The 25,372-nt window shown below is 47.6% G+C and overlaps 9 protein-coding genes across 9 annotated transcripts; 5 read left to right on the forward strand and 4 right to left on the reverse strand.

The window, feature by feature from the left end:
- Positions 1 to 766: 766 nt before the first annotated feature.
- On the forward strand, positions 767 to 1,320 carry N7537_003273 (uncharacterized protein; the record flags this gene model as incomplete). Its single annotated transcript, XM_056894331.1, has 2 exons — positions 767 to 780; positions 834 to 1,320. The coding sequence occupies 2 exons, from the start codon at positions 767 to 769 to the stop codon at positions 1,318 to 1,320; spliced, it is 501 nt and encodes a 166-aa protein (XP_056759326.1).
- Positions 1,321 to 1,560: 240 nt separating this feature from the next.
- Positions 1,561 to 2,226, reverse strand: N7537_003274 (uncharacterized protein; the record flags this gene model as incomplete). The annotated part of the gene is made up of 1 exon (XM_056894332.1): positions 1,561 to 2,226. One exon carries the CDS (start codon positions 2,224 to 2,226, stop codon positions 1,561 to 1,563), a length of 666 nt encoding a protein of 221 aa, XP_056759327.1.
- An 805-nt stretch (positions 2,227 to 3,031) lies between these two features.
- On the reverse strand, positions 3,032 to 4,228 carry N7537_003275 (uncharacterized protein; the record flags this gene model as incomplete). The annotated part of the gene is made up of 1 exon (XM_056894333.1): positions 3,032 to 4,228. One exon carries the CDS (start codon positions 4,226 to 4,228, stop codon positions 3,032 to 3,034), a length of 1,197 nt encoding a protein of 398 aa, XP_056759328.1.
- A 938-nt stretch (positions 4,229 to 5,166) lies between these two features.
- N7537_003276 (putative polyketide synthase) lies at positions 5,167 to 12,774 on the reverse strand (the record flags this gene model as incomplete). Its single annotated transcript, XM_056894334.1, has 7 exons — positions 5,167 to 6,297; positions 6,355 to 10,979; positions 11,033 to 11,633; positions 11,680 to 12,205; positions 12,261 to 12,600; positions 12,647 to 12,704; positions 12,754 to 12,774. 7 exons carry the CDS (start codon positions 12,772 to 12,774, stop codon positions 5,167 to 5,169), a joined length of 7,302 nt encoding a protein of 2,433 aa, XP_056759329.1.
- A 733-nt stretch (positions 12,775 to 13,507) lies between these two features.
- On the reverse strand, positions 13,508 to 14,284 carry N7537_003277 (putative DUF341 family oxidoreductase; the record flags this gene model as incomplete). Its single annotated transcript, XM_056894335.1, has 3 exons — positions 13,508 to 14,106; positions 14,156 to 14,174; positions 14,237 to 14,284. The coding sequence occupies 3 exons, from the start codon at positions 14,282 to 14,284 to the stop codon at positions 13,508 to 13,510; spliced, it is 666 nt and encodes a 221-aa protein (XP_056759330.1).
- A 3,719-nt stretch (positions 14,285 to 18,003) lies between these two features.
- Positions 18,004 to 20,532, forward strand: N7537_003278 (threonine/serine exporter family protein; the record flags this gene model as incomplete). Its single annotated transcript, XM_056894336.1, has 1 exon — positions 18,004 to 20,532. The coding sequence occupies one exon, from the start codon at positions 18,004 to 18,006 to the stop codon at positions 20,530 to 20,532; it is 2,529 nt and encodes an 842-aa protein (XP_056759331.1).
- Positions 20,533 to 21,051: 519 nt separating this feature from the next.
- Positions 21,052 to 21,288, forward strand: N7537_003279 (uncharacterized protein; the record flags this gene model as incomplete). The annotated part of the gene is made up of 1 exon (XM_056894337.1): positions 21,052 to 21,288. The coding sequence occupies one exon, from the start codon at positions 21,052 to 21,054 to the stop codon at positions 21,286 to 21,288; it is 237 nt and encodes a 78-aa protein (XP_056759332.1).
- A 95-nt stretch (positions 21,289 to 21,383) lies between these two features.
- On the forward strand, positions 21,384 to 21,693 carry N7537_003280 (L-asparaginase II; the record flags this gene model as incomplete). The annotated part of the gene is made up of 2 exons (XM_056894338.1): positions 21,384 to 21,504; positions 21,557 to 21,693. The coding sequence occupies 2 exons, from the start codon at positions 21,384 to 21,386 to the stop codon at positions 21,691 to 21,693; spliced, it is 258 nt and encodes an 85-aa protein (XP_056759333.1).
- Positions 21,694 to 22,296: 603 nt separating this feature from the next.
- N7537_003281 (uncharacterized protein) lies at positions 22,297 to 22,800 on the forward strand (the record flags this gene model as incomplete). Its single annotated transcript, XM_056894339.1, has 3 exons — positions 22,297 to 22,335; positions 22,391 to 22,441; positions 22,510 to 22,800. The coding sequence occupies 3 exons, from the start codon at positions 22,297 to 22,299 to the stop codon at positions 22,798 to 22,800; spliced, it is 381 nt and encodes a 126-aa protein (XP_056759334.1).
- Positions 22,801 to 25,372: the final 2,572 nt, after the last annotated feature.

Genomic DNA, 25,372 nt, shown 5'->3' on the forward strand with positions numbered 1-25,372 from the left:
CCAGAGCAACCGGATGGGCTATTAGGGCCTTCAAAAAGGAGGACAACAAGTCGAAAGCGCCCTCAAATGCTTCAAACGCACAGACAAGGCGAGGACGAAAATCATCAATATGGGCCAGTGGTTCCCTGGAAGAATATATTCATAAAAATTAAAGAACATGGGTTTGTGCTACCATCGCTGAACTTCACTCCAGTTATATTTAATACTGGGAGTGTATGTCGCTATTAGCTTCGAATGTAATCGTTTAGATCTTAGGGAAGAATCATAGAGTTGTCTAACCAAAGAGTAAATGCTATTGAATAAGGTGTCAAATCGAATTTCTGGGCTATTGGGTCTGCTCGTCTGGACAAGAATGGAATGATGGATCCAAAGGAGCAAGATAGAATGAAAATAAAAGTAACGAGACTATAGGAAGCGCCATGTATATGAAGTCATCATATACTCATGCCTGTATAGGCAATCAGTGGCAATGTGGGATGGAGGAATGAGCATATCCCAGTTCGGATGAGTTTAGAAAGCTTTCGATTATAGACCCTCGCGCGTGAGGCCTTCAATCGCTATTTCTTCCTTCCCTCCAACCCTCCTCTGCTTTTTATGCCTTCTCGTTCTCACCACTTCATCATCCATCCATCCATCCATCCATCCATCCATCCATCCATCCATCCATCCATCCATCCATCCATCCATCCATCCATCCATCCATCCATCCATCCATCCATCCATCCAATCCATTGATTTGATCACATTTCCATCCCATCCATTAAGCATGACGTTATCGGGGTAAGGCTGATCTCCTTAGGCGTCATTGTGGGGGGATACACTAACATTTATAGTCGATGTCTTGCACTTTCTCACCTGCCTAATGCCACGAGCCTCCCAGCCCCCCACACCGGGCCCGACGAGCACCCTCCAGGAGAGTGGGCCTCCCATATCCAGGTACTTCCTTACGATTGCGTACGAGATGGATGGGACATCTTGCCTCCTTTCCTGCGTTTCCTCGTCACCCTCCCACCTCGCCGAGAACCCATGTTGCGGAAAGGCATTTCCTGGGATGCTTTTTACCTAAACGAAGAGATCGGCAAGCTTTCTGAGCATGTAGAAGCGGCATACATGTTCATGGTCGGGCGTCGTGTTGAGTTGGAATGTGTGTTGTGCCAACTCGGAGGAGGCGCTTTCCCCTACTGCGTAGTCATCGACTACGAAGATGGTCAATCTGAGTGCTGTAATTGCCTCTGGGAATGCACCACCGACGGCTGTTGGCTCCTTGGAAAACGCGGCCAATTTTTCACTCAATGCTCGCTCTATGAGCAATCCCCCTAGTCGACATGAGCCATTGTCATACTATGACCTGGTTGGAAATTGGGATTTGTGCAAACTTCAAAGGCTTCTCAAATAAGGATATTCACAAAGTTGTATTTGTTCTATTACAGGACCTAGGACACTAATGCAACTGTAACAAACTACCAATTAAGGTGCCATATTTCGGGGGTGAGGTAGATACAATTATCCTCCGAGGTCTCTTTCTCTCCTAGGCCGTCTCTCCAGAAAGCCTCGAAGAGCCTACGTTAGTTTTTGCTGTCCCGAGTACAGCTCCGCCTGCAACTGTCCGGCCAATCCTCCCGCCACGAACGTCCCCGACGATATGGCCGTTGCTACCGCCTTCATGGGAACCGCACAGTCACCCGCTGCAAATACTCCTGGGACGGAGGTGCTGTAGAACGGCTCCGTCGTCTTGATATTGCCATCGGAAGTGAGGTGCAATCCTAGTTGATTGGCGAACGGGCCATTGATTTGGGTTTTAGGCTTGTGGGCCTGCAGGTGGTCAGGATCTGCCACCATCGATTGCAGTTGGGTCTCGAGGGATACACACGAGGAATCCCTCCGTTCTATGGGTACCATCCTTGAATTCAACGTCCACATCTGATGGGCCCGGTCCCTTGACCAGCCGTGTGATAGGTCTACTATCGACCTTAATGCCCGTATGGTAGCTTGCTTTCTCGAGTGCCTGGGTGACTTCTTGCGCGCCGTGCGTAAGATAGTGACGGTCGTAGCAAACCGTCGGGCCATGCGTGCAACGTGCATCGCCGCCATTGTGTTGGCCATATCCCCAATGGCGAGCACTCCGGCGGCTTTGCAGCCTTGTTCTTCAAAGCCGCGACAGAAGAGACAGTGGAATCTGCCCGATTTGGTAGCTATTTGTATGGCATTGCACCATGTCGAAGACATCGTTTTGGCCACCAAACGGCTCGCCGAAAGACTGCAACCGGGTGGTGTGCTTCTGATTATCGACTGGGCGGCGCGTGGTTTGTCGAATGAGACTAAGCAGCAAGCTAGCATGGAATAACCCCGTCCTCGTCGGAGGACCATCACAATCACCATCACCATCACCACCATCACCACGTGCATGAGGGAATAAATCCAAAACACCCTGCAGCCCATACCATCTCCTAAGGTAACTTTTCACAGGACCAGATATTCTCCCCCTCGAACAAGCAGGTTGTGGAGAGTCGCAGTTTGTGCTGGCAGATCGACTATCGCCCATTCCCGGCTCTCGGAGTGGGCAGATGCAACTGTTTTTGGCTCGTTCAACTAAGATGTAATCTCTATCGGTTACAGTCTTCCTTAATTACTTCATGCATACCTAAGAGCATTGCTTCATGATCTTATCTACTAGGCAGTGGTGAACCGTAAGGAAGAATGGCACTCGGGATAGTGTGACAGAAGAAGGGGGATGGTGCCCAGCAGGAGTGAACTCCCAGATCCATTGTACTCCCTTTGAGTGATCGCGAGCGGCAGCCGACGGATAATATGCGCCAAAGTGGGAGTGGGCATAAAGTGTACTCATACCGGAATTGGTGTTACGGGCGAGAGCAGGGACAGATAACGTTCATTTTCTTTGAGATGTAGTTTGCTTGTATTTTATGTTTGCATACGAAATCCTGTACAATGATTATATATCTTGGAAAATGTACCGAGGAATCTTATACACGTCCTAGTTATTCTCCGTGAATCGAGAGAATGAAGATGTTCTTCATCGATGTCTGCTGCACTGGGCGGGAAGCGCAGCGAGAATCTCCTTAGTACGATATCCCATCTCCTGGTACCACTGGGTGTGTATCTTATTTGATGGTCTTCTTGGTTGAAACCCCCCGTCGCGAGGCCCACTACGTGGATCCGCAGCCTTTTTTTGTTGTTGCAGAATTTCTTGACTACAGTACTGAATGGTATCAACGCACCGTCGCAAATCACGCCGTATCATTGCAGCCCGGAAGATCTCTTGTTCCTCTGGATCGAATTCAAGACATCCAAACTGGAAAAGCGGGGGCTCTGAACCGCCACTGATGACCGATCTAGGACTCGATTCACTACTTGGTGTCTCACACTTCTCGGTCGGCTGCTGAAACAGACTGTTTCGCCTAGACGGATTATTCTCATCGCCTAAGGGCACGGAGTCTTCTTCGCCCTTAGGGCGCTGGGTCGAGAGGATCACAACCTCATACAGCCCTACGACCAGATCCATGATGGTCGCTACCAAGAGCGGACAACTATGGCACCGTTGAAATTCGTCGGTCTTGCTTATCTCCCGTACCCTGGCCATGGCTTGCCGGTTCAACTGCATCGCTTGATCGATCGGGACCTGGGGGGTCTGGAGCTGCTCTTCCAAGCACTCGATGGTCATCATTAAGGCGGCGGCTTGTGGGTAAGCCGACATCACCGACTTATCGCGATAACTAAGGGGGATTGGTGCTCTCGCGTCGGTTTGTTGTGCCAATCGGGACCGCACCGAATCCGCCGTCCGCTCCTGGGTGGTGAACCCCAGAGGGTGCTTATTGGACACGCCATCGGAAGTGGAAATCCCCGGGATGTCTGGACATAGATCAGGGAACAAGTTCTCCGTTCCCTGCCAGAAAGGATCGGTCATACCGGGTGAAACCGGCGGCAGATCCGGGTAGTTGCTTGACAGGTCCTGTAGATAACTGTTGATCTCTGCGCCGGCAGAGACGGCGGTAAACTCCTTATTTGTGAAAATGGGATCATCCCCTATTATATTATTCACTGCAGTGGGTCGATGGCTTGCCATGGATATGCTAACTAGCGGTTGCTGGGAAGACACGCTTTCTGGACCTGATAGAGGGAAAGTCGGGCTAGGCGGAACTCGTGATTCTTGTGGATGGGGAATCCAGCCACTCGCCTTCTTCCGTTGTTTCTTTGGCGCACGGCCTACCATTGAAATCTGGTATTCGCAGGAAAGGCCATTCCGGCGACAGCGGTCACAGCCATACTTCTCGCCGCTGCAGCGGACCTGGAGATGTTCATCACGGTCAGGGTGTTTGCGTATGGATATCTATCGCTCTACTTGCAAATAGACATACCTTAGCAGCGTAGCACTCTGTACAGGCAGATCGTAGGCGCAAAGGTTGTCGAGTACCCAACATGGTAATCCCAACGGCTATGATATAACGGGGGTGAGAGCACTCCAAGGGACATATGTCAAATGGTCAACCGTTATCTCATTGAATCTGGCAGTTTTATGGTAGATAGTACGACGATCATGTTGGAGAAAGAGAAGTAAGGAAGAAAGAATCCCAGCGCTGGAGGTGTCGGAGACTTATTGATATTCCGGAGACTTTCAAATCACGCTAACCCGCATGTGGTTTAGCGTACTGGTTGTACACTGGGAAGGTCATTGATTCCCCAACCCTTTCTACATATTGGAGACAGGCTCTCCACTACACATTGCCCTCGCCTCTTCTTATTTTTCTATGTTTGTTATGTAAGGTTTGGGTTATGAGGTTACAAGTAGCAGATAGACATAGATTGAGAATACACACTCCTACACCTCTCTGAATCCACTTCCTGGGCAGCGTACCTGGGTTACTTTGTATGCAAGGTTGGGTATGAAGCTGAACCACGTGTGCTGAATTGACCCGTATGTCTTAGAGCATACTGCCTTGAGCGTTCCCCTCTTTAATATGTACTCTCCATTGTCAAATTACGGCTAGGGTGCATGGCTGTAGAGAGAGTACCATCAATCTGTTTATCTATCAATAAGAATCCACTAAATTATATAGCTATATAGCATGTGTAGCTGATATATTCGCATAGTGCCGGTCTTTTTTTCCCAGTATATTCTGCACTTTCCCATCGCCAAATTAGATCAGTAACTCACTCAGACTTGTTCTCCAGTCTTTGGCTGGCAATTTTATGAGACAACCCCAATATAGACTTTGCTAGAATTTCCAAAATAGGGATAGTGCAATCCATAGATCTTGATATCCAGTTGCGCAGCTCCACGGCCACATAGGAGTCAACTCCATACTCGGAGACTGGATTAGAAGGATTGATATTTTCAACGGGGATAGAGAGGTGTGAGGCAATCTTTCTGCTGATAGCGTCGCAGATTACAACCGTAGCTTGATCCACCGTTTGTGCAGCACCAAGTTCAGCCTTCAATCCTTCCATCGTGTCACCGAGACCGGCAGATTTGCCACGAGCCTGGAACTTGTACCTGAAATGGGCAAACAAGGGCGCGTCAAAATTCCCAAGTGATTCCATTTCTTTCCATTGGCCGAGACCAGTTACAAGTTGTGCTTCACCGCTCGTCGGCTGAGAGATTGCGACTTGTATGATGGATAAAAGAGTTGGTGTATCGGTGCCCTGGAATCCTTGTCGTTCCATTTTAGCCGCTAGATCACTGTTTTCGGCTAAATAACCAACGTCTGTGATTGTCCCGAGATCCAAAGATACTGCTGGAAGACCCAAGCTTCTTCGATATGCAGCGAACGCATCCATGAAAGTGCAGCCAGCAGCATAGGCAGCCTGTGTAGCATTCCCAACAACACCGCTGATAGACGATAACATCAGGAAGAAGTCAAGATTCGTGGGGAGATGTCGGTGCAAATTCCAGGTGCCATAATACTTCGGTCCCATAACATCCCGATACTCATCCAACCTCATATTTTCAATATGGACATCCTTGAGAACCATGGCCGCCTGGATCAGCCCCCGTATTGGAGGCGCACAATAAGAGAGATTATGAAGCATTCGTTGGACTTCAGTCTCGTCGGAGATGTCACAAGCTCGGGTAGTCACTTGGATACCTTTTTCCACCAGACTCTTCACTGTCACCTGCGACTGATACTTTGAAAGGCCGCTTCGGTTGACGAAAATAAGGCTCTTAGCTCCGTTTTGCGCCATCCAAAAAGCGACCTCCCTCCCAATTCCACCAAGCCCACCAACTAGTATGTATGACGCATTTGCACCGAACAATGACTGTGTGGACTTAGGGAGCGTGGCCTAGATCTCATTAGCCGAATGCAAGTAGATGTCCTCTGGGGGATGGATAAGCTGTACCTTCACAAGATCATTCTCTTCTGCGTGAACCACGACATGTTGTCGGCTTTTAGTCGCTGTTATTGCCTCTTGAATATGTGAAACATGATATGCATCGGTAAATCCAGGACCTTTGAGTCGTCCGTTGCGGAACAAGCTAAAGACCTTCGGCCATATCTGGTTGGCAAGGTCTGCCCTCTCCTTTTGCAACTCAAATATATTGACAGTGGACAGGGACATGTTCTGCGGGCATGATAACTGTCGGGTCTTCAGGTTGTTTGTCCGAAGTTGAATAAATCGACCAAATGACGCAGTGCAAGTCTGTAGGATTTTGTCCTCTGGGGTTTCGAATGTGACTACTACGTTTGCTTTCTTGCCATTGGTCAAGCGTAACACACTCTTGACTACATCATTCTTCCCACTTATGAAAACATGCTCCTCGGGTATCCCGAACCTCGAGCGCAGAAAGTCCTTTTCGTCGGGGCTCTGCACTGTCGCAAATATCCGAGCGTCTCTCAACAAGTACACTTCCAGAAGTGCTTGGCCGAAATGACTTGCGGCATCGTGGATGAGAACGGCATCATCAGACTCAACCAGTGACAGATAGTTCACAACATAATAGGCAATAGTATATGCCAGAGGCAAAGCCGAAGCTACCTGGAATGACATTTTGTCATCGATCCTCTGGAAAGCTGATGCGAGATCGCGATAAAAGCTTCTCGCGGTGCCAGCTCCGAGACATGCAACCCTGTCGCCCACAGTGATGCCGTGGGCCCCAGCACCGACCTTGGATACAATGCCACTACACTCCAGCCCGAGAGTGTCGTCTGTTTCCCAATCAAGATGATCTGGCTCAATATCCCATTTATACAAGCCAAATGAGTGTACTTGAATTTTGACGTAGCCAACAGGGAGTTCTGCCATCTGCGAATCACCGACAAAACCCGTATTGTTAAGTTTCCTGGAAAGCCGGAGGGGCTGCTGACGTTGATGGAAGCGCTGCTCGGATACAGCCTCAATATCATGAATGCTGTTCATGGTGATGTTTGCCTTCAAATTCTCTAGTACTCGTGGAATCAGGATCTGTCCATTTCTCTCCGCATATTCCGTGTCTTTGTCTGGGTTTTCACGAAGAAATCGGGCAACCAGAACATTTGCAATCATCTCGGCGGCTTGCAATTCCGAGAGAGGATTTTGAGCATCCAGATCAAGGGTGACGATCGGGTTGACACCCGATTCGGCACGTGCTGTCCTTGCAAATCCAACAGCCAAGGCCACGTTTGGGTTGACGGGCTCAATTGACCCTCCTTTTGTGATCCAGAGTACTCCCCCACTATGTGTAAACATTGCTTTTATCTTGCTGAATGTAACTTCATTGGTAGTGGCCAACAGGGAAGAGTTTGAGGTGTCAAGGACTAAACAAGTATGATCCTTGAAATCCGCATTATCGACGTGTGTGACATTCACCTCACATGAGGCCTTCTCGAGATTAGTGACTAGTTGTCTGACAGTCTCGGCTTTTTCCTCGCAAATGATGGAAACCTTTCTAGAGGACTTGTGGCATTTTCGCTTCTTGGCCACGATGAACTGATGGCTCTTGTCAGAGTCTTCCTTTGCAAATGCATCAACCTCAGTGAAATGCGCATCTTGCAATATCTCGTCCCATTGGCTCTCCGTCCAAGCACCCTGGCCTAGACAGAACTCGTCTGCAGACAAGCAGTGCAATGCACTGAACAAGAGATTTTTCATCACATTCTTCTTTGGGTCGAAGGGGTTGACTGCAATCAAATAGCCTGATGGCCTCAAAAGATCATGGAGTTTGCTAAGTGCACTTTGTTCACAGCGTGCAGTACACAATCCATGAGGCAGTATTATAATGTCAAAGGAATTTTTTTCAAACCCTTGTTTGGGGAATTCTTTGCCAAGATCCATGGGCTTGCATTCAACCCATTCTGACCACGCCTCCAGCCGCTTTGAGGCATGTTCAAGCACAGAAGCACTTTCGTGGGCAAATGTATATTTTCCACAATGAGGTGTCTTGTTACGTGTCACAAGATTGTTCAGGAATATTTTTGCTATCTGGCCTGTGCCAACGCCAAATTCAAAGATTGAGATATCTGGTTTACCGTGGCCAATCAAACTGACATATTTTGCAGCTGCTTGGTACGAGTCGTCCGCTGAGAATATATCCCAGAACTCATCCATGAGGCGATCATCTTCAATGACCGTAGAAAAATCAACTTGGTCTCGAATAATAGCCACAAGGTTCTGGCCAATGGCCGGCAGGAGCTTTCCCATCGGGATGGAATGGATATTTTCCAAGCATATTGAGGGTTTATCATCATGTCTTTCGAGGACATCTTCCAGGTAACAGCGGAATCTGCGGTGAGAAGAATCGAGTCCCATTGCCTCTGTTGTGCTGACTTCCTCTAGCGCAGCTCTGATGAAGCCGGCTGCACTCTCTTCGTACTCTGTTTGAAGTGCGGGCTCTTGGACAGCACACTCGTTGGCAAATAGAAATGACGCATTATTGCGGGAAAGAAAGCTTGGATCGGGTTTCCAGTCAATCTGATAAATCAAGCGACTCTCATTTTTCTGTGATGCCGGTTCATTGCGCGCCAGCCGCGCACACCGTAGGCCACGAAGTGAAATAGTCGGCTCGGTTTCGAATTGTCTCTCGTTACAACTCACCGCGACTATGCATGCCGTTACGTGCTTGTTTGGCATTGGGCGCACATGAGTACAGATGCTCATGAGCTCTCCTGCCGAACAACTGAGACTGGACGATACAATCATTTCTTCAATGGAGACAGGGACTGCAGGTCCTTCCTCAATCCCCATACCTGAGGGTAATGCCGCGAAAATTGTGTGAAACATACTATCCAGGGTGCACGGATGAACCAAAAGCGCATGCTGGAATGATGCAGGCATCACGGATACTGTATCTGGTACAGTGACTTCTGCAAAGCACGCCCCATCTTGGGTAACACGTGCTTTGGTGATATTCGCAAAGGATGGCCCGTATTCTAAACCGGAATTTTGAAGCTTCTCATAAAAGTCACGGACGTCAATCACTGATATTCCATGAACTTCAGTCCCCAATGGAACCGTTGCATAACCATCAGTTTCCTCGACTCCATCGCCTGAAACGCCAATGCTTTTCTGTGTCCCGATAAAGCCAGTGCAATGCTCAATCCATCTATTCTCCTCTGAGATGGAATATATATGGAAATCGTACAAATTTTCTTGGTCTTGTGTCGACTTCTGAAGAGATACCATGATCTCGACAGGAGAAGTTTCATTGAGTACCAGAGCCGATTGTATTGCCACATCTCGCAGGATGTATCTAGAAATACTTTCTTCATCTTTGTTCAACTGTATTGATGCCTCGATAGCCATGGCCAGATACCCTGCGGCAGGGAAAACAATGTTCCCTTGGATCTTGTGATCGAGAAGCCAAGGGAGCTCTGAGACTCGAAGATAATTTCTCCAGCGAGGTTCGAATGGACATGCCGAGTTGTCTGGCGCACCAAGTAAATCCATCCGCGGCGTCCTTCGGTTCCGATACATCTTGCTCAGTCGTGGCTCTGCCCAATATGACCTAGTGTGATTCCAGGCATACGTTGGAAGATTACCTAGTAGCTGCGGCTTGCTACCTTCCTTGGTCCCCATAGGGCGGTTGATTGCACTAAAAACAATAGGGTAGTTGAGTGATGCTAGTGTGGCGACTGCGCCAAGAGCTGTGGTGACTGCGTTGGCCTTACGCGTCAGAATGCTAATATAGGTTATATCGGCAGCATTGAGTTTTGCATCGGCCTGTAGAACTTGCTTGATCGGCCCAGAAAGTGCCGCATGGGGACCAATCTCGATGAGACAATCCACAGAAGGCTTTTGGGATGCTCCTGCCCTTCTTATTCTGGGAACCCCTGTATTCCCAGCACGCTGGGCATTTGTCTCAAAACACAAAGTCCTTAGGGACTTGGCAAATTTCACTTGCCCGACCAAATTTGACACCCAGTACTGAGCATTCAATTCTTCCAAAGGAACGCTCGTTCCAGTGACCGAGGAAAAAAATGATACCGACCTTTCTTTCATGTCACCTGTTACTTGGTCCAGTCCTCGGGGCTGAATATGTTCTATAAAGCTGTGATACTTCTCGGCGACCTGTTCGATATGAGGAGAGTGGTAAGCGACGCCCACTTCAAGGCGTCGACTGAAGACTTGGTTTTCTTTCAATGTTCGGGCGAGTGCATCAATCGCAAGTATATCGCCTGATATAGTCACACTCGATGGACTGTTGACACACGCTACCACTAGCTGTCTGGACTGGAATTCGTATAGGTAGGGCTGAACCTCTTCGGCAGACATTCCAACTGCCATCATGGCACCTCTGTTTGGTTGGTCATGCAGAAGCTGACTTGCCACAACACCTCGGTAGTATGCCACTGACATTGCATCATTCATACTGAGTGCGCCAGTAGCATATGCAGCCGCAATTTCCCCGCTAGAATGACCCGTTACAGAGTCTGTATGAATACCCCACGATTTTAGCAAGTCGACTAACGCAATCTGTAACGCGGTGCACACTGTCTGGCTGAGACTTGGGTGATTCAAATCGGATTCCTCGGGGCAGTCTGTGATCTCCTCTGTATCCACCATGTCAGTACACGGAACCTTTGAAAGTGTGGTGTCTTTGTACCTTCCACCGTAAAAGGAGCTCCAATATCATTCAGAAATCTGTCGATGCCCAAAATTGATGTTCTGAAGACAGGATAGGCCTGAAGCAGCTCCTTTCCCATCCCGGCCCACTGTGCGCCTTGCCCAGTAAAGACAAACCCAAGGGTTGGTTTACGAACAGCGCTCCTAGCTTTGAGATTCTGAGTGAGCGAGGTGGCCAGCCCTGCCAGGGTATCTCGGGCAACGGCTGCCTTCCATGGAAAGACAGACCGACGCTCGTTGACTGTGTATGCAAGATCATCCAGGAATTTCTCATGGTCAACTGCATCTGCACTATCGACGATGTGCTTGCTTAGAACCTGTATTTGTTGTACACAGGTCCTTTCATCGAAACCAGAGAGCATAAATAGGCGGGGCAAACCAAGCAGTGAACTAGAGACTAACTCATCATGGCATTTGGCTGTGGTCAACAGAGCTCTGTCGTCTCTCTCAAGTCCCCAGCTAGAGAGGTATCCCTGAACATCTTCGACAATGACATGGGCATTGCTTCCGCCGTATCCGAAGCTATTCACAGAAACACGACGAGGCCCTGTGGTATCCCAAGTCTCAGGCTGCAATTGGACCTACTAACGTTAGTCGCCAATTTTATACTTGCCTGAGTATCCAAACCTTGAGTTTCCAGTCGTCAAGTGGGATGCGCGAGTTAATCTTTTCAAAATTCCTATTTGGCAAGAACATGCGATTTTCCAACATCAACACTGCCTTGATCACACCTGCTATTCCGCTTGCCCCTTCCAAGTGGCCGACGTTGGTTTTGATGGAGCCAATCCGCACAGGATTTTTAGGCGGACGACCAGATCCAAAGACACGAGCGATTGCCCCTGTCTCAACTGGGTCTCCCGCTTGGGTACCTGTCCCGTGAGCCTCCACAAAATCTGTTTCCGAGGGATCCAGACCAGCCCGTGCATAGACGCTCCGAATCAGGCTTTCTTGGGCTGCCCCATTTGGCAGTGTTATCCCTGCAGTGCGCCCGTCTTGATTGGAACCGGTGCCTCTTATTATGGCCCTGATCTTGTCCTGGTCGTGTAACGCCTTGGCTAAGGGTTTAAGGATGAGACAGCCAGCTGCCTCGCCTCGCGCGTACCCATTAGCCTTTTCATCAAAGGTATGGCATCTTCCATCTGAGGAAAGAAACCTAAGCCTAAATCAGTCTAATATTTCCAGTCACGGGTAATGTATGTCTGACATACTTCATCATGGTCATGGTTGACATAAACTCATGACTCAAAATCAAATTGACCCCCGCTGCAATCGCTGCCGACGAGTCCCCTGTCCAGAGACTTTGGCATGCCAAATGAAGTGCAACAAGGCTTCCTGAACAAGCTGTATCTACCGTGACACTGGGTCCTTTCAAATCGAAAAAATAAGACAGCCTGTTTGCTGTCATTGCACGTGATTGTCCGGCGTTTGTGCACTGATACATGGGCACACACTCAGGATCCCGAAGTAGGAGATCTGTATAATCTGCTGAGAAGGACCCTACGAAACAGGATGTCTTTGTGCCCATAATTTTGGCCAGAGGAATGCCAGCTATCTATCATTAGCCTTGGAAGCGTGATTTGGAGCAATGACCTACCATTCTCAAGACCTTCATATGTCACCTCCAAGAGCAATCTCTGCTGAGGGTCCATAACCTGGTTTTTATGGTTAGTTGAGCTCAACAACATTTGAATATTTACTCACCGCTGCCTCATCGCTTGTCATGTTAAAAAAAGGCGCGTCAAACACAGATATATCTTCTTCCAAAAAGTGGCCACCTTCCACATTAATCTACTCCCACATTATTGATTATTCCTACTCGTTCCACGTATCACTTACCGTCCCGTGGCGAGCATGATCTGGATGATGGAATGCTGCGCTGTTCCACCTCTTAGCTGGAATTGGGCTCCATGCCTCTCTACCCGTTAGGATCATTTCCCACAGCTTCTCGACACTTTTGGCATCCCCTGGTCCCCGAAAGCCTATTCCCACAATTGCTATCGGTGCACAGGAATCTGTAGCCATATTTTCTAGCTCATCCTCCGAAGTAGTCGCTTTTAGGGAGTTGACGCTAACTTGTGGCGACATTGTTGCTTTCGGTTTGCTAGACGCCAGGCGATAACCATATATCTCATGAGAGCAGTGGGCTTTCCTGTATCAAAGTGATCAGTTTACATCGGGATATATGGGAAGGTTTCACCTCAATTCGCAGCGAGGTAAGTAGGTAAGTATCCGGGTGCAACCCTCAACGGCAAAACAAAACTCAAAGCCCGTGAACGTCTCGATCTGAAACAAAATTTCTTCCTTCGAAGAATCTGCAATATACCATTACAACATCTTACACGCTATGTTCCACAACCGAAGCCATACTACTCCCCTCTTCCAACAGACTTTTCCTCACTCAACATTTGCCCCTGTCGCACAGCCGAAGCGAAGACCCTTAGTTCGGTATCTGGTCTCACAAGATTTGACTAGACAGTTTTCGAATTGCACTAGCAATTATGGCGACATTCTTTCCATCACTGGGGACATCATGACCTTTTCCATGTACGGCAAATGTCGAACATCTCGCCGCACAGAGTCGATACAGGGTCATTGAGTATTCAAAGAGTGGGTCTTTGGCGCCAGCAATATGCACGCATGGGATGGAGATAACCCCCTCTAATCCTTCATCTACGACAGGACGCTTCCCAGGTTCCATACGGAAGGGTGGGAGGGAATTAATGAAGATTGCACATCGAAATAGCGCAGGCTCCTTTGGATTCATCTTGGCATGGTGGATCATGAATCCCGCAGCCAATGTACCGCCATGGGAGAAGCCTAGAACCCCATCGAACGGACCTTCCAAGGCAACTGTTTCACTGAGTTGCTCGTACGCCTCCAAGATATCTGACTCATCACTGTCCTCGTGGGAAAAGGTGCGTGGGAAACGATAGTAGCTGTAGTACGGACCATCATAGTAACCGGCGATTCCAGGCCCGGGAGCTGAATCGACGTCACCTTCAAGAAAGGAGAAGGTCGCGGTGTTGTCGCGTTGGAGCTCATGCATGAGCCCACCTATTTGATTAGAGTTTGTGTTTCGTCACCTGAGCAGGAGATTGCATACTCAGTTGCGACTGTAGAATCTATTGGTTTATTAGGACACCATCACCCCCCTATTAGCACATTTCGTACATATGTAGCTTACCTTCTGATTCGTCCCCCAGCCATGGAGACACAACAATCTTAGTGGCATTCTGTTGGGTAGCGGTAGACAGATTAAGCAGAGCAAAAGTCGCCGTTGTCATCAAGAATCACTGCAACTTGCCATGATGAGGGTCATGTCTGCCTGCGACACTTTATATTTTCCTTTGTGGCAAACAATAAACCACGGCAGAAAAGGGATTCAACTTGTTCGGCTTCATTTCGGCGATATGCACGAACGACCAGGGACCCTGAAACTCTCTGCAAGAAGACAGATCCACTTTGACCTAAACTTGGCGAGGCTATCAGTTACACAGACACGTCGATCCGAGTCGACATACTCCACGTAGTCCACGTAGTCCATGCAGCGTTGTACTCACTCCAATTCATACGAAATTCACGGCGGTTGTAGATTCACCATTGATATTTTCAGGTTTTTAAACGTGTGTGCCAATCCAGGTCCTATTGGCTTCCGTTCAGCAAAGATTTCCCACCTACATGGTTTTTTAGGCAGACTATGGCGTGATAATCAACTCATAAGCACTTCCTAGGTGAAGTAGGCTTTTGGGATGTGCATAGCAAGATTCCGAGATGCCTACACCCAATACCTTAACTGCCCCAATCAGGCTTAGTCGCAGATCAATGACTCTCGAATGTCGGCGTTGCTTAGTATTAAGATAACCTTCCTTTGGCGCGATATTTACCAGCATCTATGCAACATTCATGATTTACCAAACAGAACACTCAATATATTGCTCGAATCCTCATGCTCTTCGTATCCCACGTACTGCGCTTTCACGGACCCCATCAACCAAAATTTCCGGATGAGGAAGGCACGATGATGATTTTCTCCTCAAGTAAGTGGGCTTCCGAGGTCGTATGGCTTGTCGGATCCCTCCTTGAACTCTATGAATCATTGCTCTCATTCCACCGATGAGTTGGTTGTTCCCGATAACGCTACTACACTGACTGCACCCTCCCTCGAGGAGCTGTAGGAAACCCTTAAAAAATCAAACAATAGCTGACAGCCACTCGACGGTCCTGCTCCCGGTTTCTCCTCGTTTATGACATCGACCATGCCCTGCTGACGAGACTCGAACAGGAAGATATCTTCCGAGGTGATAGGGCCACGATTACCTGCCAGGATACCCAGCCAACCGGTTATTTGCAAACAACTTTCTCGCGATAGGAAGCTCTTTGGATTTAGATGTCAGACAATACTGCTGAAACAAGGTAGGACATCCCTAGGTAAGATCTTACGCACGACTTAGGCCGCTTCGTCTGGTCTATTAACTGATTCTTTGCTGAAAGTCATAATTATGCCGACAGCTCAGCTAGTATACTCGCCAAAACAAGCATGCCGCCACTCAACTTAGGGAGGATTGAAGATTGATTTTTCCCCAGACGATGAGGATGGTTAACAATGGTATCGCTGCGACCTGATTTGGGAACTTAACCTTCAACATTCTCCCCACCAAGTTGATTGGGTCGGTATCGACTGCTTCCGAATCGTAATACGTGATGTTGAGATCCTATTCCGTCCGAGTGTCTTCAAAATTAAGTTTGCGTTCACGCATGACCCTAGGGATTTGCTGGATAACGGAAATTTTTGGCCTTGGCCTTGGATGAGTATGCTTATGAACATCTTCATACTCTTGAGTACACGTAGTACGTGGCGAATTTCCTCCAAGAATGATAACCTTGCGAAGGTGACTAGTCTCAGAATTCGTTACTAAAATTACACGATCCCGCAAACGTCCCTACATAAAGAAGTACCTTTTACTAGTAATATCATACAAAAGGTACATATGGAAATGGGAAGGTCTGTAATTTTGGTAATTTATATGTGGGCAGCGTAAGGATTGAAATCTCTCTCTAGGGCTGGAGATCATCTTCAGATCATCTCACTCTGAACTAGAACTTTATATCCCATCACTCTCAGTTCCTGTTCTTTTTTCTTATACAATTATCCTCATACTCTAATCTTTCGCTCTCGTTCAGCTATCTTTGCCTCCTTTTGGCAGTGGCAACCCCTATCACCGCAGGATCCATTGTGGCTCTGACCAATGGTAAACTTGTGGATTGATGGTTGACTTGCGAATACGAACACAACTTGCCATTATTGATCAAACAGAACTGAGATACCTATAACAAGTTTCACCACCATATTCCCCACTAGGGCGTCTCTTTGCGCCTGGACTCTCATTATAGGTGGGATACCCTGCCACGACAATTACTTCGCAATCATATCTCTATCGCTGATAGGGATGCCCACTCCACCAAATACTCTGCACTATGCAGTTAAGCTTTGACTGCCTCTAGATTTGCTTTTTTTGTTTTTGTTTTTGTTTTTGTTTTTTACTTGGACTAGGCCTGTTCAATTGGTGGACAGCAGCCCGTGAGCAGCCCGGACCACATTCTTTGTGCCTCGTCCCTTGGGCTGCGTGGCGTCCATGCGCGGCATACTTCAACATGAGGGTTTCCAAGGTTTGTGAATGGATCGTTTCCAATCTGCAGCGGTCAGACCTCGACAGTAGTCCGATAAGAAGGAAACAAGAGTTGAAAACAGAGCTACTGCATATGTTGTACAAGGTAGCATGTATGATAGAGGATCAAGAAGATAGAGGGGTCTCGACCCCTAGATTAAATGGAATCATGTGCAACTGCACAGATTTACGCCATTTTCCGTTGGGACTCCACCGGGTGGCGTGGGCCATGAGCTCTCGGCGATTCGTAATGTTCTACGTGAATCCCGAGGGTCTTTTAAGTGGGTCCCTACTTCTATCTATAAGTTTGTTGTCTGTTCGCCAACCCTTTTCTCTTTCCTTTTGATATCACAGTGGATCATGGCATCAGATTTGCAAAGGGACTATCCTTTCCACTCCACTCTATCTCAGGAGGTGGCTGCGAAATCACGAATGCCCAAGGCGTGGGTCAGGATCGACGTTTTAGGCAGAACCAAAACGCGGCCTAAGGGGTTATTTTGTGTGCCAGAGATAAGGGAGAGGAAAATAAGAGGAAAATAAAACAAAACCATATAAAAAAAAGGGAAGTTATAAACTATACGCACTATAACTATGCACTATATCTAGTCGGTATAAGAATGGAGTTTCCAAGGAAGCACGACCCACCTATTTTATAGCGGATGGCTCGGTGCCAACCACTTACTGGACAAAACAAGATCGCCACAATACTGACCCACAGCACCTCACTGATGCCACTGATGTGCCGGTAGTACGTACTCTAGAAACTCTAGAATGAATTCTATTCGAATGATAGAAGGGGATATGTGAGTGTGTGCATGTATCCATGGATGTTCCATCGGAGGTTAATAGCTAATAAGGTTAGGCATATAAAGTGAAGTATCTGGCATATAAAGTCCTAGATGATTTATGATTTCATTAAAAAAGATCTAGAAGATCTAGACTCTCATTTTTAGTCCTTTTCCTTTTCAATGCTCTTTATCTATTATTTTTAAACTATTTTAACTATCCCAAAGACCCTAACTGAATCCGTGAGGGAATTCTGTGCAATTCCTTGGTTTTGCCATTGAATCCTGTTCTAGCCTTTCTAGCTTTTCTAGCCTTTCTAGCTTTTCTCTTTTCTTTTTATTCTACTCTTTACTCTTTTATCCTTTTTCAAACCTGTTCATCTTCTATTTTATTTTTTTTACTGTGACTTCCTATTGTTCGTGCTTTGTGCCTTGCATAAACGGCTTGCAGCTCTCGGTTAATCTCCAACCGAGCCACTGGGCTCACTCAAATTCCCTTCATGTCGGGCATCATCAACCCACATCCCAGCCCAAATGAAGAATACGCAGAATACCCTCTTCCAATCATTGACATTCCCGGTGATCGCCATAGCCTCGAGCGCGAGGCCACCGTCGATGCCACCCAATATGATGTCGGGCTTGAGCCACGCATGCGCCCTCGCAGTCGATCCCATCATAGGGTTCGTTTTCGCTCAATGAGTCTGCGCCGAAATGAAGAAGATGGTTTACATCCCTCGTCGCGACCGTTACTGCCGCCCGCAGACATGAACGACATCCCGCTATCCGGAACCATCACCCCGCCAGCCCCCGCACATTCCCGCAATGGCTCCGGCCTCGCCAACGTCCGCACCCCAGACCAGTTCGGCGAGTCAGAGAAACATGATTTCGGTAAAATGGACCGGACCACCTCGGCTCGCGACCGATTCAGAGCTACCGGGCACAACTTGCGACAAAAAACTCACCGTTTCACCGAACGCCTCGGTCGCCCCACGGATGAGGGCGAGCCGCTCAACGCATCTTACATTCCAGACGATTTTGACGGCGGTATCCCCCTCGAGGAGCTGCAGGCCCGACGCGCGCGCCATGATGCCGACCGAGCGCACGCATTGGAGACTGGTGAGAATATTATCGAGCCGCCCCCGAGCGCCGAGGCTCATCGCTTGGTTCGCAGTATGACCGTGGTTCAGGATCAGCTACGGAAACGGAAACCTCAAAGCGCATATCAGCGGTCGGGACAAACAACTCCCGAGGGCTTGTTCAGCGCCTTTACGCAGCGCAGACGATCCAGTGGGGTCAACGGCGGCAGCGGCATTTTGTCGCAGCTGCTGAAGCTCCAGGCCGCCCAGGGTGGCTATTCTCGCGCGGAAAGTGTCATCACGGATGACTCCGACAGTGACACGCAGGTGTCTTCTGGTATCTCCACCCCGAAGAAGGGTTCCCTCTCACCCCCTATCCCTGCGTCTTTGCCAACCTCTGGCGCCGCTACCCCACGCAAAGAGAAGCTCAAATGGTACAAGAAATCGGCCCATCGGTCCACCTCCTCGCTGGTCAATGCTTCCATGAACCTCAGCACAGCCAGTCTGCCGGCTGCGGCGGAGGCTGCTCCCGGTGTGCAGAAGAGACGGAAGAAGAGCAAGCGCAAGACCCGTCTGGAGGATGAGATCCGTGTCACCGTCCATATCGCAGAGATCATTGCTCGTCAACGGTACATCATGCAGTTGTGCCGCGCGCTAATGCGATATGGTGCTCCCACTCATCGTCTGGAGGAATACATGCAAATGACCGCTCGGGTCCTGGAAGTTTCGGGCCAATTCTTATACCTGCCCGGTTGCATGATTATGTCCTTTGACGATCCTACCACTCGCACAGCTGAAGTCAAGCTCGTGCGAATGGTGCAAGGAGTCGACCTTGGTCGCCTAGCTGATACGCACAATGTTTACAAGAATGTTGTTCACGATCTTATCGGTGTTGAAGAAGCAACTCAAGAACTGGACGAAATTATGCAGCGCAAGCCGCGATTCAACAAATGGATCTTGGTCTTGGTGTACGGTCTTGCTAGTGCGACTGTCGGCCCGTTCGCTTTCAAGGCGCGACCGATCGATATGCCCATCATCTTCTGTCTCGGTTGCATTGTTGGGCTAATGCAACACGTTCTCGCGCCACGGTCGACCCTCTACTCCAACGTCTTCGAGGTTACTGCTGCTATCGTGACTTCCTTCCTCGCTCGCGCGTTTGGTAGCATTATGGTTACCCGCAATGGTGTATCTGAACCACTTTTCTGCTTCTCCGCCATGGCACAGTCATCTATCGCTCTGATTCTCCCTGGATTTATGGTCCTTTGTAGCAGTCTGGAACTGCAATCTCACCAAATCATCGCTGGTTCGATCCGAATGGTGTATGCGATTATCTACTCCCTCTTCTTGGGCTATGGTATCACAGTGGGGACTACGATCTACGGGCTGATGGATGGCAATGCAACATCTGCATCCACGTGTTCAGGGCTAGACGTCTACGGGTCGGTTTATGCACGCACATTCCCGTTCGTGGCTGTCTACGCTGTTTTCCTGGCCATTGTGAACCACGGAAAATTGAAGCAGATGCCCGTTATGGTCTTCATCGCCTTGTCCGGGTACGTCGCCAACTATTTCAGTACCACCAGGCTCGGCACCCAATCAGAAGTTGCCAACACCGTCGGCGCATTCACCATTGGTGTCCTAGGCAATCTGTACAGTCGGTTATGGCATGGCCATGCCGCCACCGCCATTCTTCCTGGTATATTTGTGCTGGTCCCCTCTGGCCTTGCCTCTAGTGGGTCTTTGATCGCTGGCATCAAATACGCCGACGAGGTTCGTCAGAACCTCGCAAACAATGGGACCAGTACAAGTACTGGCGCTCTCTCCGAAACTTCAGTTGCCAGTCTTGGATTCGGCATGATCCAAGTCGCGATCGGTATCACAGTCGGATTGTTTATCGCGGCTTTGGTTGTCTACCCCTACGGCAAGAAGCGCACTGGTCTGTTCAGCTTCTAGTCATTTATTTGCATTTTTGAACATATTCCTGCTACTCATGTGTCATTTGTCAGCCTTTCTTTCTTTCTACATTTCGGATTATCAGCGTCATTCAGCGTTTGGGATTTACACTTGCATTTCATACACTTAGACGGCGGCGTCGTTAAGCGATATCATTTTTAGACATGATCAACAACAATACACAATCTACGTGATCTATTTAGACAAGATACCAACAACCGTTCGTATCTTTCAGGCTTTGTTCCGATAGACAAAAAGTAGTGGATTCTTCTCACCTCGTGTCGAAACTCAACGACACATCGCCACGGGCGTCTCCGAATACCCCCAAAAAACCCTCAAAAAGTCACAAAATGCCACAACAGAAGATAACAGAAGACACGATCCAAAATATGAAGAATCATCTCAACCGACTTCATCGCCTCAGACCGCGGCGGCGTCGTGGAAAATAGGCACAGCGTCCATGCAGCCATCACCGACGGTACAGGCAACCTTCTCTATGCAGTCGGCGACCCATATCGAATGACACTCGCCTGCTCAGCAGCCAAACCCGCACAGGCACTAGCAATCCTCGAAACGGGCGCAGTGGAAAACTTTAACCTCCACGACGCCGATCTGGCCTTCATGTGCGCCTCGAATAGCAGCAAGGAGCGCCATATCGCTCGTACCCGGAGTATGTTACTGAAAGTCTCGACTCCCGAGGATGATCTCCGCTGCGGTGGACATCCTCCTCTCTCGGAGATTGTGCAGCGCGCTTAGATTTAGAGTGGATTCACCACGACGCCGGGAGAATCGGTTCTGTACAATTCTCATAAGTTCATTCCAAGGCCTGCTGATTGGGAAGCTCGGAGCGGATGGCTGCTATGGACTTGCCATTCGGGGGTGTGAGCAAACAAGATGTCTTAGAGCGGAGGGTGCAAGGGATTTCAGTGAAGATCAAAGATGGCAATATTGGTGTCCTTTACTTGGCTATGGGTGAGATTCTAGGACGACAGCTTAAAGATTAGAGAGCCTGAAATACGTCTAGCACTTTCTGCCTTCCACCACCAAAGGATCTTCAACACGGTCAATGTTCAGACTGGCAAGTTCTCGCCTTGTTTTCAAGTGCGGCAGCATGATATAATTAAGCAGAGTCTGGATATTACATTAGATGGGCTATTATAGGGCTTAGACTAATATACACCCACATTCAAAGCTACTTGACAGAGACATTGTGCCATAGTCTTCCATCTATCAGTTATACAGAGTGGAATCCCGGACTAGCAATGTTATTCTTTAAAGGTTCTAGTTAAACGATATCGCGGCCTTTCGGCCGTGGCCTCATTAGCTACCCTCGACCAGCTGTTCTTACCTAAAGATTCTGTTCATTGTTAATTTAGTAAGTCTCTCACTTATCTATCAGTTGTTCTTCATTTTTCTATTATGTGCCTCTCGATCTTGTTTAATTCAAATTGGATGGGTTGTTTTTCATATCAGGCACACAATATCCCTTTTCAATAGAGTCGTTATTCAGTTTTTTGTTTTATACAATCTCTTATTGTCATTTGAATCCTCATTGTCCTTCTTATCAATCAAACAAAGTGTCCTTGTTCACTCAATAACATCCTAAGTTCTTTACCTATATAATATGCACAATGGCTATTTAAATATCCAAGTGTAGTCAGTGCCTGCGGTATCACGGTATAAAACTATCCCAGATTGCCATATCGCCTCTAGTTTACGTTCTACTATGTTCACATATCTCTTTGCATCCCCACACAAAACAACATGGATGCCAGCGGGAGTGAGTATGAACAACCCCCACTGGTGAGTCTCCATCCTAGTTTCCACTAATATATGTGCACAAACTGACTTAGGACAGCCTTCAAGCGTGCGGAAGAGAAAGCGCTCAATCGAGCATGGATCCTCGCAGGTGAGGCCTAGCCTTCCCTTAAATTACACTATATTCTATTCAGCAACTGACATGTCTCTCCCATCAAGGCTAGGAAGAAGCGCAAGCCAGCACTCGATGACCTCCGCAAGCTGCTGGTTACCTACCGTGGCCTACAGCAGATGCAACGGGAGCTGAACGAGCAACTCGCCCTGTGCGAACACCAAATTGCCAAACACAAGTTTGGCAGTTTCTCTGGAAAGTCTCGCCGTCACCCCGGCCGCAGCCATCCATACGTCTTCCAGCGCGTACGGTCCCCACTGCGTGAATTAGTCAGAGTAGAGGAAGATTTACCCACGTTCTGGGGGCGCGTGGGACAATGGTTGTGGAGGCGGTGGTAAAGAAGGGGGGGGGGTGAAAGATGGATAACTTTGGAGATTGGGTGGTTCTTGCTGGCGAGACCCCCAGCAGTGGATGAGTATACGGTATCGTGAAGGGCCACCATGTTGGAGATGACTAAGAAGTTATGTCTTTCCTACACAAACACCAAGGCGACCAGAAGCCCCTTTTTGTCTCCATGTCAATTTCTACCATTATCTGCGTGATTAGTAGTTGGCCCGTACTCGTGGTAGCTTCTGTTCTTATCACAGAGCCTATGTGTGTGTCTATTAACCGCCACGCGAACCTTTTAAGATTTTGTATTTTTTAATATCTCAGATATATCGCTCGGGAGATATCTAAAACAAAATCTACTAAAAAGACTACCAGAAAGAGACATGACTAGGTTGGATAGGATGTCGATCATTCGAGATACATGCGTAATATATATTTTTCGGCCACTTTGCTGCATTGTTATAATTCGCCACCCACCAACCTTAAAAATCACACAAAAAGAGTACCAATGCCAAAATAATAGGATAAAGTTGAGTCATAGAATAAATGTCATATGTGCAAGGGAATTGGAGATGTTAGATATAAAAATATCTAACAAAAAAATAGTTTCCCTGGGAATCGAACCCAGAACCTTTCCGGAACACTTGCAGAAGAGCAATTGTTAACGGAAAATCATAACCGCTAGACCAGGAAACTGTTCGATGGAAGATGAGGCGGTTTAATGCCTCATGAACAGAAAAGATAAATAGTGGACGATGCCAACTCTCCTGGTTATGTGTCTTGCGAGAGAAAAAAAAAAAAAAAAAAGGGCCTAAGAAGAAACAAGAAGCGTAGGCAAACAAGAACCATAGGAGATTAACGTCAACACCAAGCAATCCGCCAGCCGTGCTTTGAGCGATATTTCAGATGTACCTAGTACAGCGATGAGGAGTGTTGGAAATACTCCTATCGCAACATCCACGCTGGTATTGAAATCTCGACACCGGGGTTACGTGTAGACCTCCGCAGAGCCTATAAAGCCCAAAGCCCAGCCCAACCCAACCCGCAAATAGGTTGGGTTTGGGCCCGGTCCTTAGGCCTATCGATGGGCTATAGGCTTATACCTCGAGCCTACTATAGGTTAATAGGGGCCCAAATAGGCCCTAAACAATATATACCGAGAATTTAGATACTAAGGTAAGTTGAACCCCCCTTTATTTTACGTCCGTTTCTTACCCTAATCCCTAAGGTAATATTTTATTAAATTTAATAATTAATAATTAATTACTAGTATTCTCTCTATATCACGTAAAAAGATACGAGAAAACGCGTTAATTAAGAAATTTTTAAAATTATAGAGGTTTACTAGAAAGTAGTAGTGCTTCCATATAAAACCTAGATATATATATCTAATATCAAAATATCAACATTTACCTTTTCGGTTATATCTCGACCTTTACCGATCGGATTTTGTTTAAAATTAAGATACATACTTATACTATTCCCTTTATTCTAAATTTAAAATTTGAACTTTATACGATTGGTAGAAGGTCGTAATATAACGATTATAGAGTCCGCTTTGTTAGCGTCTATATAGGTTTTTATAGGGGCCTACGGCCTAGGGTCCGGGCCCATTTATGGGCTTTGCGGAGGTCTAGCTGGGTGTTATTAAACTTGGCGCGTCCTAATTAAGCAATTTATGTAGAGAAGGTGGCTTCATAGAGCCATAAATGTACCCCGCAATATGTGGATTCGTCTCGACCAATTTGTCCGTTTGTGAGATATATCACTAGCTTCGGCGATGCGCAATTTGGAAAGGAGAGTATACACATCGCATATATGAAGCCGGGCTGCATTTCCTGTCACAATTGCCCTTTCGCTTACATCGTTATATTTAAAATTCCGATGATGTCATAGTCTATATCAGACATCGTGTCTGTGATGAAATCTACAAGAAGTTGGAAGGACGTCTTTTCCATCCCTCAGAGGTCTTTTCTTGTGCCAGCCTCACTTTAACTCAGTTGGTCAGTTTTTACAATTCGGAATAAGGTAGATCCGAATGTCGTTGAGCCCAGTGGGGCTTTAACCTTTGAAACAGGAAAACCACAGTAGGTTCATGGCTTCTGGGGCTACAAGGGCCAAGGACCTGGGCAAAGAAATTGAGAAGAAAAGTGTGAAACCATCCAACGGAGACTCTTCCTTATACCAAGGGTGGGAGACATGGAAGGATGAGTTGGTGAAACAAGGCCTCGAATTCAACATCTGAATATGGTCTAAAGGCCACGATAGACTGACAACGATATGGCGTGGGGTATTAGAAGTTACATAGTTATAGCTAATAAATGTCTTTGCATAGGCAACCAATCCTTTGCTTTATGGCTTGAACAGCGTGTTCGTATCTTGAGAAAAGAGTCCACATGGAGATCACCGATCCACATTATTCTAAATATATTCCGTACGGAGTAGTTTAGAACAATATCCTTCAATCATTTTCACTGTAACCTGATAGTGGAGCAGCTTTGGCGTTGCTTACAAAGGTACTAGTGCTGGTACTAGTGCTGACGCACAGCTGGGATTCGACAAGCTGAAACCTGTGAATTC

This window comes from Penicillium hordei (genome assembly GCF_028827395.1).
Source record: "Penicillium hordei strain IBT 12815 chromosome Unknown utg000001l_segment0_segment0, whole genome shotgun sequence".
NCBI lineage: Eukaryota > Fungi > Ascomycota > Eurotiomycetes > Eurotiales > Aspergillaceae > Penicillium > Penicillium hordei.